At 33.0% G+C, this 13493-nt stretch overlaps 2 protein-coding genes, 1 long non-coding RNA gene and 1 pseudogene across 10 annotated transcripts; 3 read left to right on the top strand and 1 right to left on the bottom strand.

Moving 5' to 3' along the window:
• Positions 1 to 999: 999 nt before the first annotated feature.
• Positions 1000 to 4112, bottom strand: LOC125610245. 8 transcript variants are annotated; one of them, XR_007340266.1, is made up of 6 exons: positions 3927 to 4112; positions 3681 to 3788; positions 2822 to 3596; positions 2036 to 2165; positions 1460 to 1616; positions 1000 to 1252 (listed from the first exon to the last, which is right to left on the bottom strand). It is a non-coding gene; the product is annotated as an uncharacterized LOC125610245 (long non-coding RNA). The 8 variants fall into 8 exon arrangements; XR_007340269.1 differs by lacking the exon at positions 1460 to 1616 and having other exon boundaries at positions 1034 to 1252; positions 2036 to 2161; XR_007340265.1 differs by lacking the exon at positions 1460 to 1616 and having other exon boundaries at positions 1034 to 1455; positions 2132 to 2165.
• Positions 4113 to 5868: 1756 nt separating this feature from the next.
• On the top strand, positions 5869 to 7263 carry LOC106346909 (shewanella-like protein phosphatase 2). Its single transcript, XM_013786371.3, has one exon. The coding sequence runs from the start codon at positions 5906 to 5908 to the stop codon at positions 7127 to 7129; it is 1224 nt and encodes a 407-aa protein (XP_013641825.2). The 5' UTR covers positions 5869 to 5905; the 3' UTR covers positions 7130 to 7263.
• An 80-nt stretch (positions 7264 to 7343) lies between these two features.
• Positions 7344 to 10368, top strand: LOC106346908 (annotated as a pseudogene).
• Positions 10369 to 11106: 738 nt separating this feature from the next.
• On the top strand, positions 11107 to 12343 carry LOC106351434. Its single transcript, XM_013791235.3, has one exon. It carries the CDS (start codon positions 11923 to 11925, stop codon positions 12283 to 12285), a length of 363 nt encoding a protein of 120 aa, XP_013646689.2. The 5' UTR covers positions 11107 to 11922; the 3' UTR covers positions 12286 to 12343.
• Positions 12344 to 13493: the final 1150 nt, after the last annotated feature.

Raw genomic sequence — 13493 nt, forward strand, 5'->3', positions numbered from 1 at the left:
TTGTTAAAAGTAAGGAGTCCCTCTAAAATTACAAACACTTGTTTAATTTAAAACCAAGTGTGTTCTGACTACTTAATGCCTTGGGAAGTCGCGACTTATCACAATCTCGATATTATGTAACAATACAATTGCACTGACTTATTAGAATTGTAGCTTTCTAGTATATATCTCTTTCTACATAGTTACAGATAAATGTATGTAGCAGGAAACAGTCTTAAAACATGTAAACGCATGATCTACAAACTGAGAATAAATTAATACTCCATAACTGAAGATTAACAAGTACTAATAGGTAATAGCAATGTATCGTTGATGGTGCTAGAAATATTAAAAGGATGGTCGCAATAATACTGACACAACTTATATTGGCGATTAGCTTAAGTACCGAGAGGACGAAGCTCTCCATACTCTTTTTGTTTGACAAAAGGGATTTCTATTAAGAAGACAAAACATACAAACTAGTCTCCTTACATATTTTGGAGGTTAGTGTGCGATATGTTTAATATCTAACACAAAAACACAGTGAATTAAGTTGATAATTATTGTTTAAACAAATCATAAGTAGTTTACTCTTATGGTACGTATAACTTTGCTATAAGCATCTCAAACATTCATAAAAGATGATATCAATAACAAACAAAAAAAAAACATGTGTGGTGGTTTACGAACTAATATATTCTCTATTTAAGTTCGCTCGTTCCAGAACATACTCAACTGTGAAGTTTTTTTGTAAACCTGATAGATAGTCGACCATAAAAAGTTAACAAAGGAAAACCTCACGAGAAAAAGCCCAAAACAACCCAAGCCCAATTCCTAAATGAAGCAAGCATAGCCCAACAAAATACATAATTACATCTTTTCTCTTTAATTTAATTTATACTATCAATACTATTAAAACTGAAGGGCCTTTTTTGAGGTCACCTTAGAGTTTTAAAGTATTTACAATATACTGCCACTAACTTTATTTAAACATATGCTTTTAATTAAAATCAGTATTTTCGAAATTCTTTTTATTTAAACAGAAACACCTACATTACAGCTACGTAATTCTTTTATTTTAAAAGTAACATAATGTCTTCCTAATGAAACATAACGTATCATTAAATAACAAAGTAACATCTACATTTTAAACAAACTTCAATTGCATCAACACTAATTTTCCTTTTTTTATAGATTAGATGTACCATCTCTTTGTATATTGAGAATGATGTTCCAGCAATACCAAGCTTGAACGTTTATTGGATTCTGCAAACTTCAAAATAAAAACAGTACATATCTGTTAATATCATTGTTTTTACCAGTCGTCACTTCCAAAGAGAAGTTTTGCTTACAAACGATTGCACCATAAATCCTATATGTTGCATTATTCAAATATAGTTGACCGAATTATTTAAATCCCAAACTTTCCCACATCAAATACCAAAAATATAATCCACTAAATCAAAACCTCAAAACCTACGTTGCACGGAAGCTTCATCGGACGTCCGCTTCCCGCTTCGGAACCGGAATCAGAATCGGAACCTCGTGGAAGCTTGCGGAATCTCGCTTCCAAAACGTTTCTAAAATATTCTCTTTAAAAACCTGTTGGAAGCTTATGATTCCGTTTTGGAATCACGCTTCCGTTTTAAAAAAAAATACAATGTATATCAATAAAATATAAAACCATAGTTTTAATCTATATAAAATAAAAAAAATTAATAATAATGAATATTGAGTTATAAATATACAAATATCAAAAATAATACTATAAATTATCTTTATGCATTGAGATTTTTTATTAAAGATATAGCACATATTGAAACATAGTGTCAATTATTTATGAAGTATTAAAAATAATTAATATAATATTTTTTTTGTAAACATAATTTATGTGTATTTTTACAGTTTTAATATAAAATAATTTCAAAATTATTATAAATGAATAAATGTTTTATTTCAAATTTAAATCATATAATTTTTAGTCCTAATTTTTTAAAATTTTTGCATATATATATATATATATATTTATATATGGATATACGCTTCCAACACGTACCCGCTTCCTAATATTTTAAAAAATCTCGCTTCTGCGCTTCCTTACGCTTCCGCTTCCACGTACCCGCTTCCGTTTCCACGTAACATAGCTCAAAACTTGGCAAATAAACTTGATTGCCGGAAGAGCCTACCTAACAATATCGAATATACTAAATCGTTTGTACCACCAATTTTTTAAGAAAATGATCTAAATTTTCGGAGGTTCCTTAGATAACAATAAAGAATATACCAAAGCATAACTACCAGGTCAAATTTTTTATTTTCATATCTTCAAAATATAAATAACAACCAATCATAACAAGATTAATGATTTTAATAAACTCATGCCTTATATACTTTAACAGTATTGATTTGGAATATCTTAAACCCACGGCCTTTTTTTCCTATATATACAGCATATTAACCTCGGATCAATCACGCAGATTTCAAAACAATTCTCATATAATGTCTTCTAAGAAAAAACTGGTCTGCAAACCAAAGTCATACACATCTGCAAACCATTCAAAGCCGAATTTGGTGAGACTTTAGAGATCATATTGGCAGACAAAAAGGTAATACTGCTATAATTTAAATTTTTCAAGAGTAATGATTAGTTTTACTTAAATCGTGAATAATGTGTTATTCTTTAAAATTTCTTCGAGGGTATCAAAGTTCATGCTACTTGTAGAAATAACAATTTGAAATCTTTGGGGGATCAATGCATTGTTGGCGAATGCAAGACTATTGAAAACTTCCAAGTTAGTGAACTTGGAAAAGAGTTACGACCAAAATGAGAGCTAATAATTACCTGATAATAAGAGGAACCTTTGTTTGGTATAGATTGTAACCATTTTCATTTACTCCTGAAACAAACCAGAGAATTAAAGTTCATGGAACAATAATCAAACTATATTGAAAATAAATGAGAGCTATGTACTGAATAACAAATGATATATCAATTAGAAATTTTAAGATTGGAGATCCTTTTACCGTTTCTGGTTATCATAATCTAATAAACTAAACAATAATAGTTCATGACAGAGATCTTAAATGTAGATATCAATATTCAATACAATCATAGGAACATTAAAATAAACGGACAAAAATACAGTGAGTAAAAACAAACAAATCATGAAGTTCACATAACGCTTTGAGAGGGTTCCTTTTAATCAACAAATAAAAGGTAATTGCTATTGATACCAACATTATTATATTGTAATTTAGTAAAGATTCAAACATCCAATTATCAAACACTAATATATTCAATCTCGAAACTTTGATTAAATAATAAATCAACTAAAGTACGAAAGCTTGTGTCCTCAAGTATGTATACGAAAGCTTGTGTCCTCAAGTATGTATTGATACAAATTTTCAAACCATTCAGCAAAATCAAACATAGATCAAAACGCAACATTTGAATATGAACGGATATTATATTATAGCATACAACTTTAGAAATGTGAGAAAAATTGAAGACTTATCTTTAGAACAAGAAGTTGAAGGTATTGAGTAAGAAATTTTCTCCCGATCATTGATCCACAAGCATTTAACGGCATAACTCATCGGGTGACATGAAACATATTCTGAAAATAGTAAAAACTTCAGATTTTGATTTTTTTATTGTTTAAGTAGACTGTCTGAACAAACTTATTTGAAAGTAAATTGACCTGAAGAGATCGATCTTTCTGTATCCTTTAGCTCCAGATATTTTTTTTTGTCTTGAGATATGACTTTTCTGATCTTCTTCAGACATAGACGACACTGACAGAATCAACCTGGGATGAAGCAGATCATTCATCATATTAGAGATGCAAAGTAGATCAGAAAAAGAAAATTTGATTTTAGATCATAACTAGCTGTTTTGATCATGAGCCTATGATATATTTATAAAAAATGGATTATTGGAGATATACCTTTAACGATCTGTGTTGATGGAGCAAGTTTCATCAGATCTCTGTTTACCGAAAATTTTGATCCAGAGACGAACATTTTTTTTTCTGAGGAAGCTAATTGTGGAATGTCAAAAAGACAGCTTATCTTTTTCGGTTGGTACTATTAACCTGTTGTGGGTCTGAACAATATTGAAAATATTTCAACATGAATTATAAGCCCAACTTACTTGAATAATACCCCAACATGAATTATTACCCTGTTTTTTCAATAGTTGTATTCGGTTAGTATTTGAATTTAGTATTAACAATGGACTTTTCTTTTTGAAACATTTTTATAAAAGTCTTTAATATCTTGGCCAATGTATGCAGAATGTTTTTGAAATAAATATGATCAGCGTTTTTCAAAATTAAATGTAATAAAGTAGAAGACTTTGCATTTAGTTTATTGTTCCAAATTAAACATTCATGTAGCAAAATCTTTACTTATATTTAAACTTTAAGCATTAAATTTATAATTTGTTATAAAATTTATCATTAAAAATATTTTAAAATCAGTTATGAGCAATGATTTAAAACCCAACCCTGACACTGAACCGGATGACTTACCGGATTGCTGGGTCACTGGGTCGCCCGCGGGTGAACCGTGAGTTAATAAATAAATTAATTTTATTATATAATAATATATCAACTATGTAAATAAAAATATTGAAACTAAAGTTTAATATTTTCTAAATGTGTTTGAAAACTTAAAATAATAGTTTAGATATGTATATATTTTATGTTTAAAAAACATTTAGAAAATACTTAACTTTAGTTTTTTTATTTTTTTATTTTCAATTGACATACAAAATATCAAAAAATAGTTTAGACTATTTAAAATTTTCTCTAACAAGGTAAGAGTTATGATATCTTTAAAAAATCAAGACATAAAATTTATAAATATTTAAATGTCTAATGTAAATAATAAATTAAACTTCAAATACAAAATAAACCAAAAGTAAAAAATTATTGTAATAATTGTCAATAACGGAAATAAACTAACACCAAATTACATCAACTAATTTTGGTTCTCTATACCATCTTTCATTTCATTTTCTTCAGGTGGTATTGTGAAATCTTCATCAAAATCTAAAAATCGCGGTAATATAAAAGTGAAAAGGGAAAACCTAACTTTTTTTTTGTCAGCACCTAACTTCTTAATTAGAAACTGAAAATATAAAACATAATCTAAAAAAATAATTTAAAACTAAAAAAAAAAGAAAAAAAAGTTATTTATTGGTTCACCTGGTGGTTCAACCGGTATCGAGTTCTAGGTTTTACTGGATTTTTGCGGGTTTCTAAATATTGAATTTTTCACAAAACCTAAACCAGATTTTTTCTGGATCACCGGGTTTACCGGTTCAATCGCGGCAGGTCCGGATCGGGTTTCAAAAACACTGGTTATGAGTCAAGTGCAAGACAAGTTTTTTTAAATAAATTTAAACCTCCACATATAAATCGAACCAAACTAAAACATACCAAACTCAAAACACAAAAGTAAAGAAGAAAAAATGTTCATATAAATCAGAATGAATAATATATTTATAGAATATGAAAAATTGAACTAAATTATAACTAAACCAAAACCGAATCAATGTACCAAATATCAAAAACTAATCACGTCAAATAATTTGAGCCAAATCTATACATAATCGAATGGTTTTTATATCTTTTTAATCTAAAAAAATTATGACAAAAAAAAATCCTGCGCTTTGATTTATATATTTGTAGAACATGAAAAATTAAACTAAATTAGAACTAAACCAAGAACGGAATCAATGTACCAAATATCAAAAACTAATCAGGTCAAATAATTTGAGCCAAATCTATACATAATCAAACAGTTTTATCTCTTTAACCTAAGAACTTAAAACAACAACCGAAGTAGAACCGAAAAGAAAAATCTCGCGCTTTTAAAGCGCGGGTCAAAATCTAGTATTTTTTAAACGAAGTAGTTAGATATGGAAACAAAGCGCATTGTTCTTGGCCGCCACCGTGAAATGTCAACCAGAGAAAACCACAACGGAATCTGCAAAAACGTTCCGAATCTCATCTCTTCCTTCGTCGACGCCTTCGTCGACTACTCCTTCTCCGGCACCTTCTCTCCGCACCATCCCACTCCACTCAACCACACTCCCCAAACGCGTTTCGAGAAACCGGACCGTCTCGTCGCCATCGGCGACCTCCACGGCGATCTCGAGAAGTCCAAGGAAGCGTTCCGCATCGCCGGATTGATCGATTCGTCGGGCCGATGGACAGGCGGATCCACGGTGGTTGTTCAGGTGGGAGACGTGCTCGACCGAGGCGGAGACGAGCTAAAGATACTGTATTTCCTGGAGAGGCTGAAGCGAGAGGCGGAGAGGGAAGGAGGTAAGGTTGTGACTATGAACGGGAACCATGAGGTTATGAACATTGAAGGTGACTTTAGGTTCGTTACTAAGGAGGGTTTGGAGGAGTTTCGAGTTTGGTCGGATTGGTATTGTTTAGGGAACAAGATGAAGAGCTTGTGTAATGGTTTGGAGAAAGAGAAGGATCTTTACGAAGGGATTCCGATGAGCTTCCCTCGTGCTAGAGAGGACTGTTTCGAAGGAATGAGAGCTAGGATTGCTGCATTGAGACCACAAGGTCCGATTGCGAAGAGGTTCTTGTCCAAGAACCAGACAGTTGCTGTTGTTGGTGATTCGGTGTTTGTTCACGGTGGTCTTTTAGCTGAGCATGTTGAGTATGGACTTGAGAGGATGAACGAGGAGGTTACTAGTTGGATTAACGGGTTAAGAGGTGGGAGATACGCGCCTGGGTATTGTAGAGGAGGGAACTCTGTGGTTTGGTTGAGGAAATTTTCGGATGAGAGGCCTCATAGATGTGATTGTGCAGCTCTTGAACATGCTCTTTCCACCATTCCTGGGGTTAGGAGGATGATCATGGGACACACGATCCAGGAGGCTGGTATTAATGGTGTGTGTGATGATAAGGCTATTAGGATTGATGTTGGTATGTCCAAGGGATGTTCTGATGGGTTGCCTGAGGTTTTGGAGATTCGTAAGGACTCTGGTGTGCGGATTGTGACGTCGAATCCATTGTACAAGGAGAATCCGAATTCTCAGTTGGTTCCTGAGAGTAAAACGGGTCTCGGGTTGCTGGTACCTGTTGAACATGTCACTAAGCAAGTTGAAGTCAAAGCTTAAAGACCTTGAAGTCATAATCTCTGTTTAGATGATTGTTTCTAACAATGTTTGTAGCAATTATAGGGAAGTATTTGTTCCAATATTGTATCTGATTCAATACATTTGCTAAGGGTCTCTTATTGTTTTGATGCCTCTTTGTAATCACTAATCAGTCACTCTCAGACAAGTAATGTAAACTACACACGTGTTCAGTTCGGATAAGGAAACTTATCTGATGGCTTATCTTCTCCAGCCACTCCCACAGCTGTCTACTTTGTTAGACTCTCGCCGGAGCTATAAAAAGTCGACCATTCCTCGCGCCGTAGCCGTTTCTTCCACTTCAACCAATGGTGAGCATCTCCTTCGTCGGGTTTCCGGTTTATGTGAAACCGGAAACCTCCACGAGTCCTTCCGGGTCATCGAGGAGTTCGACCGAGAGGAGAAATCATCATCTGATGCGTTTCTTCTTCTCCGAGAAGCTCTCGGGCTTCTCCTACAAGCTTCTGGGAGGAGAAAAGACATTCACTTGGGGAGAAAGATCCACCAGCTTGTTTCTGAGTCGGCTCGGTTAAGTAACGACGATGTTCTCTGCACACGTGTCATCACCATGTACTCCATGTGCGGCTTTCCTGATGATTCTCGGTCTGTGTTTGATGCCTTGCGTAAGAAGAATCTCTTCCAGTGGAACGCTGTCATCAGCTCTTACTCAAGAAACGAGCTTCACCACGACGTGTTAGAGATGTTTATCGAGATGATCACAGAGAGTGGTCTTTTACCGGATAACTTCACTTTCCCTTGCGTGGTTAAGGCTTGTGCTGGGGTTTCAGAAGTCCGGGTCGGGCTTGCGGTTCATGGGTTGGTAGTGAAAACCAGATTGGTAGAGGACGTTTTCGTAAGTAACGCGTTGGTTTCTTTCTATGGAACACACGGTTATGTTTCTGAAGCGTTGAAAGTGTTCAGTGTGATGCCTGAGAGAAACTTGGTGTCATGGAACTCAATGATTCGAGTGTTCTCTGACAACGGTCTCTCGGAAGAATGTTTCTTGTTTCTTGGCGAAATGATGGAGGAAGATGATGGTGCGTTTACGCCGGATGTTGCTACACTTGCTACATTGTTACCGGTTTGTGCGAGGGAAAGAGAGATGGGAGTAGGAAAAGGTGTTCATGGGCTGGCAATGAAACTGAGTTTGGACAAAGAAGTTGTCGTTAACAACGCCTTAACCGACATGTACTCCAAATGTGGTTGCCTAAACGATGCAAAAGTTATCTTTAAATTAAACAATAACAAGAATGTGGTTTCTTGGAATACAATGGTGGGAGGTTTCTCAGCAGTGGGGGATATTGACAAGACTTTTGATCTTCTCAGACAGATGCTGGCAGGAGGTGGAGATCTCAGAGCAGATGAGGTAACCATTCTAAATGCATTGCCAGTTTGTGTCGACGAATCAGTCTTACCAAACTTGAAGGAACTTCATTGTTACTCGTTAAAACAAGAGTTTGTACACGATGAGTTAGTAGCCAATGCCTTTGTTGCTTCTTACGCAAAGTGTGGCTCGCTGAGTTATGCACACCGTGTGTTTTGTAGCATAAGGGATAAGACAGTGAACTCTTGGAATGCTTTGATTGGCGGCTATGCTCAGACAGGTGATCCTAGGCTGTCCTTGGATGCTTATTCGCAGATGAAAAGTTCTGGATTGTTGCCTGATGTGTTTACTGTTTGTAGTCTTCTTTCAGCTTGCTCTCAGCTAAAGTCCCTACGGTTGGGGAAGGAAGTGCATGGGTTTATAATCCGAAACCGGTTAGAGAGAGATTCGTTTGTTTATACATCGTTACTCTCATTTTATATTCACTGTGGGGAGTTAAGCACTGCACATGTGTTATTTGACGCAATGGAAGATAAAACCTTAGTATCTTGGAACACTATTGTCAATGGTTACCTTCAGAATGGGTTTCCTGAGAGAGCTTTGAGTCTATTCAGACAAATGGTTTTGTACGGAGTCCAACCTTGTGAGATCTCTATGATGAGCGTGTTTGGTGCTTGTTCGATGCTACCGTCTCTTCGTCTAGGGAGAGAAGCGCATGGTTACGCTTTGAAGCGCCTCTTCGAGGACAATGCGTTTATCGCATGTTCAGTCATTGACATGTACGCCAAGAATGGTTCTGTAATGGAATCATTTAAGGTTTTTAACGGTTTGAAGGAGAGAAGTGTGGCGTCATGGAATGCCATGGTAATGGGATATGGAATCCATGGGAGAGCAAAAGAAGCTATCAAACTCTTTGAAGAGATGCAGAGAACAGGTCATAGTCCTGATGAGTTAACATTCTTGGGTGTTTAACGGCTTGTAACCACAGCGGTCTGGTCCATGAAGGGGTGAGGTATCTGGATCAGATGAAGCACTCTTTTGGGATGAATCCAAGTTTGAAGTATTATGCTTGTGTTATTGACATGTTAGGCCGAGCTGGGAAGCTAGACGAGGCGTTAAAGATTGCTACAGAAGAGATGTCTGAGGAGCCTGACGTTGGGATTTGGAACTCTCTGCTAAGCTCGTGTAGAATCCATCAGAATCTGGAGATGGGAGAGAAAATTGCTGCGAAGCTATTCGTGTTAGAACCAGGAAGGACTGAGAATTATGTTCTGCTTTCCAACTTATATGCAGGATCAGGGAAATGGGATGAGGTGAGGAAAGTGAGGCAGAGAATGAAAGAGATGAGTTTGAGAAAGGACGCTGGATGCTCCTGGATTGAACTAAACGGGAAGGTTTTTAGCTTTGTTGCTGGTGAAAGTTCTTCAGATGGTTTTGAAGAAATCAAAAGTCGTTGGAGTTTACTGGAGAGAGAGATAGGGAAGATGGGATACAGACCAGACACAAGTTCGGTACAACATGAGCTAAGTGAAGAGGAGAAGATTGAACAGTTGAGGGGACACAGCGAGAAGCTTGCCATTACCTACGGGTTGATCAGAACTGCAGAAGGAACAACTCTTAGAGTTTACAAGAACCTAAGGATTTGTGTGGACTGCCACAATGCGGCGAAGTTAATCTCAAAGGCTATGGAAAGGGAGATAGTTGTGAGGGACAACAAAAGATTTCATCATTTTAAGAATGGGTTATGTTCTTGTGGAGACTACTGGTAACTGGTGCAGTGGTGCTATATAAATCAAGTCGGTAAAGACAGATCAGCAGAACTTAGTTCTTGTACCGAAACATCTACGCAACTCTGTGTAAGAAGGAAATTATAATGCTATGACCAAGCTTTGCTCTCTCCTGAAAGCTGATAAAATTTGGCTAATGGCTGAAAAAAAGTACAGAAACTAATATTACATGTTGTGGTTTCGGGCCTAGGGCCCGAACCACCCGGTATTCAAAATAAAAAAAGGGAAAATCGCATAAAAAACCTTGAAAGTGTCACTTACTAGCACTTTAAACCTTGAAGTTTTTTCGCTAGCACTTTTAACCTTCAAAGTGACATTTTTATCATAAAAAACCTCCAAACAAGAAAAATGACCGGTTGAACAGGTTAAAAACAGTTTTTTTTTTCAAAAAATAATTATTTAATTAATAAACTAAACAAAAAAAATAATAAAAATCAAAAAATTTAACAAAAAACTCACAAATTAAAAAATGAGAAAAATAAATAAATATTTAAAAATTAAATAAAAAATTACAAAAAATTCAAAAAATAAATAAGATCAAATTAAAATGGAGAAAAATAAAAAAAATCATAAATTTTTTAAAAAAGTGAAATTTTTTGAAACTGTTTTTTAAATTTTTATTTTTAATTTTTTAGTATTTATTTTTTATTTTATAAAATTTTAAATCCTAATTCCAAAACCTCACCCCTTAACTCTAAACCCTAAAGTTTGGATTAATTAACCCAAGGGGTATAAGTGTATATTTACCTCTTTAATGAAACTTATTTTTGTGACTTTGAGCCTTGAATACTAGTTTGAGAACAAAAACTTGGTTTGGTGTTATCTTAGTCTTTTTTCTTTTTTTTATCAATACATATATCCAATGATAATTTCCGACATTGTATTTGAAAATGAAAAAAAAAACTTTTTGAATTTTCAATTTTTTGAAATTTATTATTATTTTTTCTGTATTTTAATTTGATCTTATTTATTTTTTAATTTTTAGTTATTTTTTATTTAATTTTCTAAATCTTTATTTATTTTTCTCACTTTTTTAATTTATGAGTTTTTTGTTAAATTTTTCGATTTTATTTTTTTTTTGTTTATTTATTAATTAAATAATTATTTTTTGAAAAAAAAAACTGTTTTTAACCTGTTCAGCAGGTCATTTTTCTTCTTTGGAGGTTTTTTATGATAAAAATATCACTTTAAAGGTTAAAAGTGTTAGTGAAAAAACATCAAGGTTTAAAGTGCTAGTAAGTGACACTTTCAAGGTTTTTTATGCGATTTTCCCTTAATAAAAAATTGGTTAGTTGATGATTTTGCTTCTTGTCTGAAGCTTCTCTGGTAGTGGAACTGGTTAAACTGCTCTGTCTTGATTTTTCCAAAGATCATTTAGAACATGTGCATCAACCAAAGACTAGTTGAGTACAACCTGTGAATATATACTTTTCTTCTTTATGTTCGTTACTTATTTGTGATGGATCATGTCATACATGTATTGGTAAGCTTTTACTTGAAAACTGATGGAACATTGGAAACCCAAGATTTAATTTATTACATAGTAAACTGAAACCTTCTTTTAATGCGAAACAAGTTTCAAGTCTCTCATATTACTTCACTATATATATAAACTGTCTATGCACTTCTTATCCTAGTAGAAACAGCAAGAGAAGACAGAAGCAATGAAGGTTTCCATAAGCATCATCGTTGTCCTCTTCTTTGCGACCTTCGTCGTCATCTCTGCTGCCCCTTCCCATGAAACTTGCATAAGAAGAAACATCGACAGGTCACAACCACCAAGCTCTTCACTCGAAACCAAGACGGCATCAAGATTTATCACTCTTGCGGAAATGATATGCAGAGACATGGCTCGTTCAGTCATGTTCCATGTGAGGATCACCGGAAAATTCCCATCTCAATATGTAGAGGCGATGTGCAATGTGTTTGGAGATGATGAGAAGAAAGTGAAGGAGTATGTTGAGAAGATATGGTTGGGACTGGGAGGTCCGAAGCTCGTGTCTAGTTTATCTTGTGTCTTTCATTGATTTGTACGTGTTGCAAAACTTTAAACACTTATAATACAATTTGAGTTTTTATTTACCATTATAGATTTTCTGTTTATATGATAAATATTGAATTGTATTTTTATTGATATATATGTTTTTTTATTGAAAGATATTATATGTTTTATGAACGTTTGATCTTGCTAATAAATGTAATTATAACAAAATAATTAGTTTAATTATATTTTTAAATTACATATTCTCAAAAAATACTCCCTCCGTTTTTAATATAAGTCGTTTTAAGGAAATTTTTATGTTTCAAATTATGTGACGTTTTCAGTTTTCTATGTAAAATTTATTAACAGTTACTGTTATATGAACAATAATAATATACATTCTATTTTATTATTGGTTGATTTGTGGTTAGGTAAATAATAAATGATGTTTTTATTAAAAATACTCTAGGATAGTACTAAAAAGGTTTATATCACAAATATAGACTCTAAAAATCAAAATGACCAAAATGTTTTATTAAAGAGGTAAATATACACTTATACCCCTAGGTTTAACTAATCCAAACCTTATGATTTAGAGTTAAGGGGTGGGGATTTGGGTTTGAGGTTTAAAATTTTATGAAATAAAAAATAAATATTAAAAAATTTTCATTTGGGTTTGAGATTTAAAATTTTATGAAATAAAAAATAAATATTAAAAATTTGAAAATAAAAATTTTAAAAATAGTTTCAAAAGTATTTTCGAATTACAAAAATTAAAAAAAAATCGAAAAAAAAATTCAAAAAAAAAAATTATAAAAAATTTTGAATTTGAAAACATATAATCTAAAACTATAAAAAAATTTATATATATCTAGGGTATTAGTGTTATTTTAATTATTAAATAAAATATTTTGGTCATTTTCCTCATTGTAGAATATTTTTGTGACTAAAACTTAAAAATGGTCTATTTATGAGAATTGCCCTAATATATAGGTATTTTAATAAGTTTCAAAATGCAAAAAAAAAAAAAAACAAGTTATGCATTTAATACTTTTTGTTTCAAAATGATCTTTATCTAAAACTTGTTAAAAATTTATATTTTTACCTACTTTTATTTGGTAATAATGAAAAAAATTAAATGAAATTAATTATGTTTATTAAATTTAACTGAAAAACTTATGAAAAATAATTAATCATAAAATAATAAATCTATATTAAAATTGAATATATTTTTAATATATGTGAAAATTCTTA

Source organism: Brassica napus, chromosome A6 (genome assembly GCF_020379485.1).
Source record: "Brassica napus cultivar Da-Ae chromosome A6, Da-Ae, whole genome shotgun sequence".
Lineage (NCBI taxonomy): Eukaryota > Viridiplantae > Streptophyta > Magnoliopsida > Brassicales > Brassicaceae > Brassica > Brassica napus.

Bases quoted from the DNA above. Each gene is read 5' to 3' on its own strand.
- LOC106346909 (XM_013786371.3), top strand. From the start codon at position 5,906: ATGGAAACAAAGCGCATTGTTCTTGGCCGCCACCGTGAAATGTCAACC.
- LOC106351434 (XM_013791235.3), top strand. From the start codon at position 11,923: ATGAAGGTTTCCATAAGCATCATCGTTGTCCTCTTCTTTGCGACCTTC.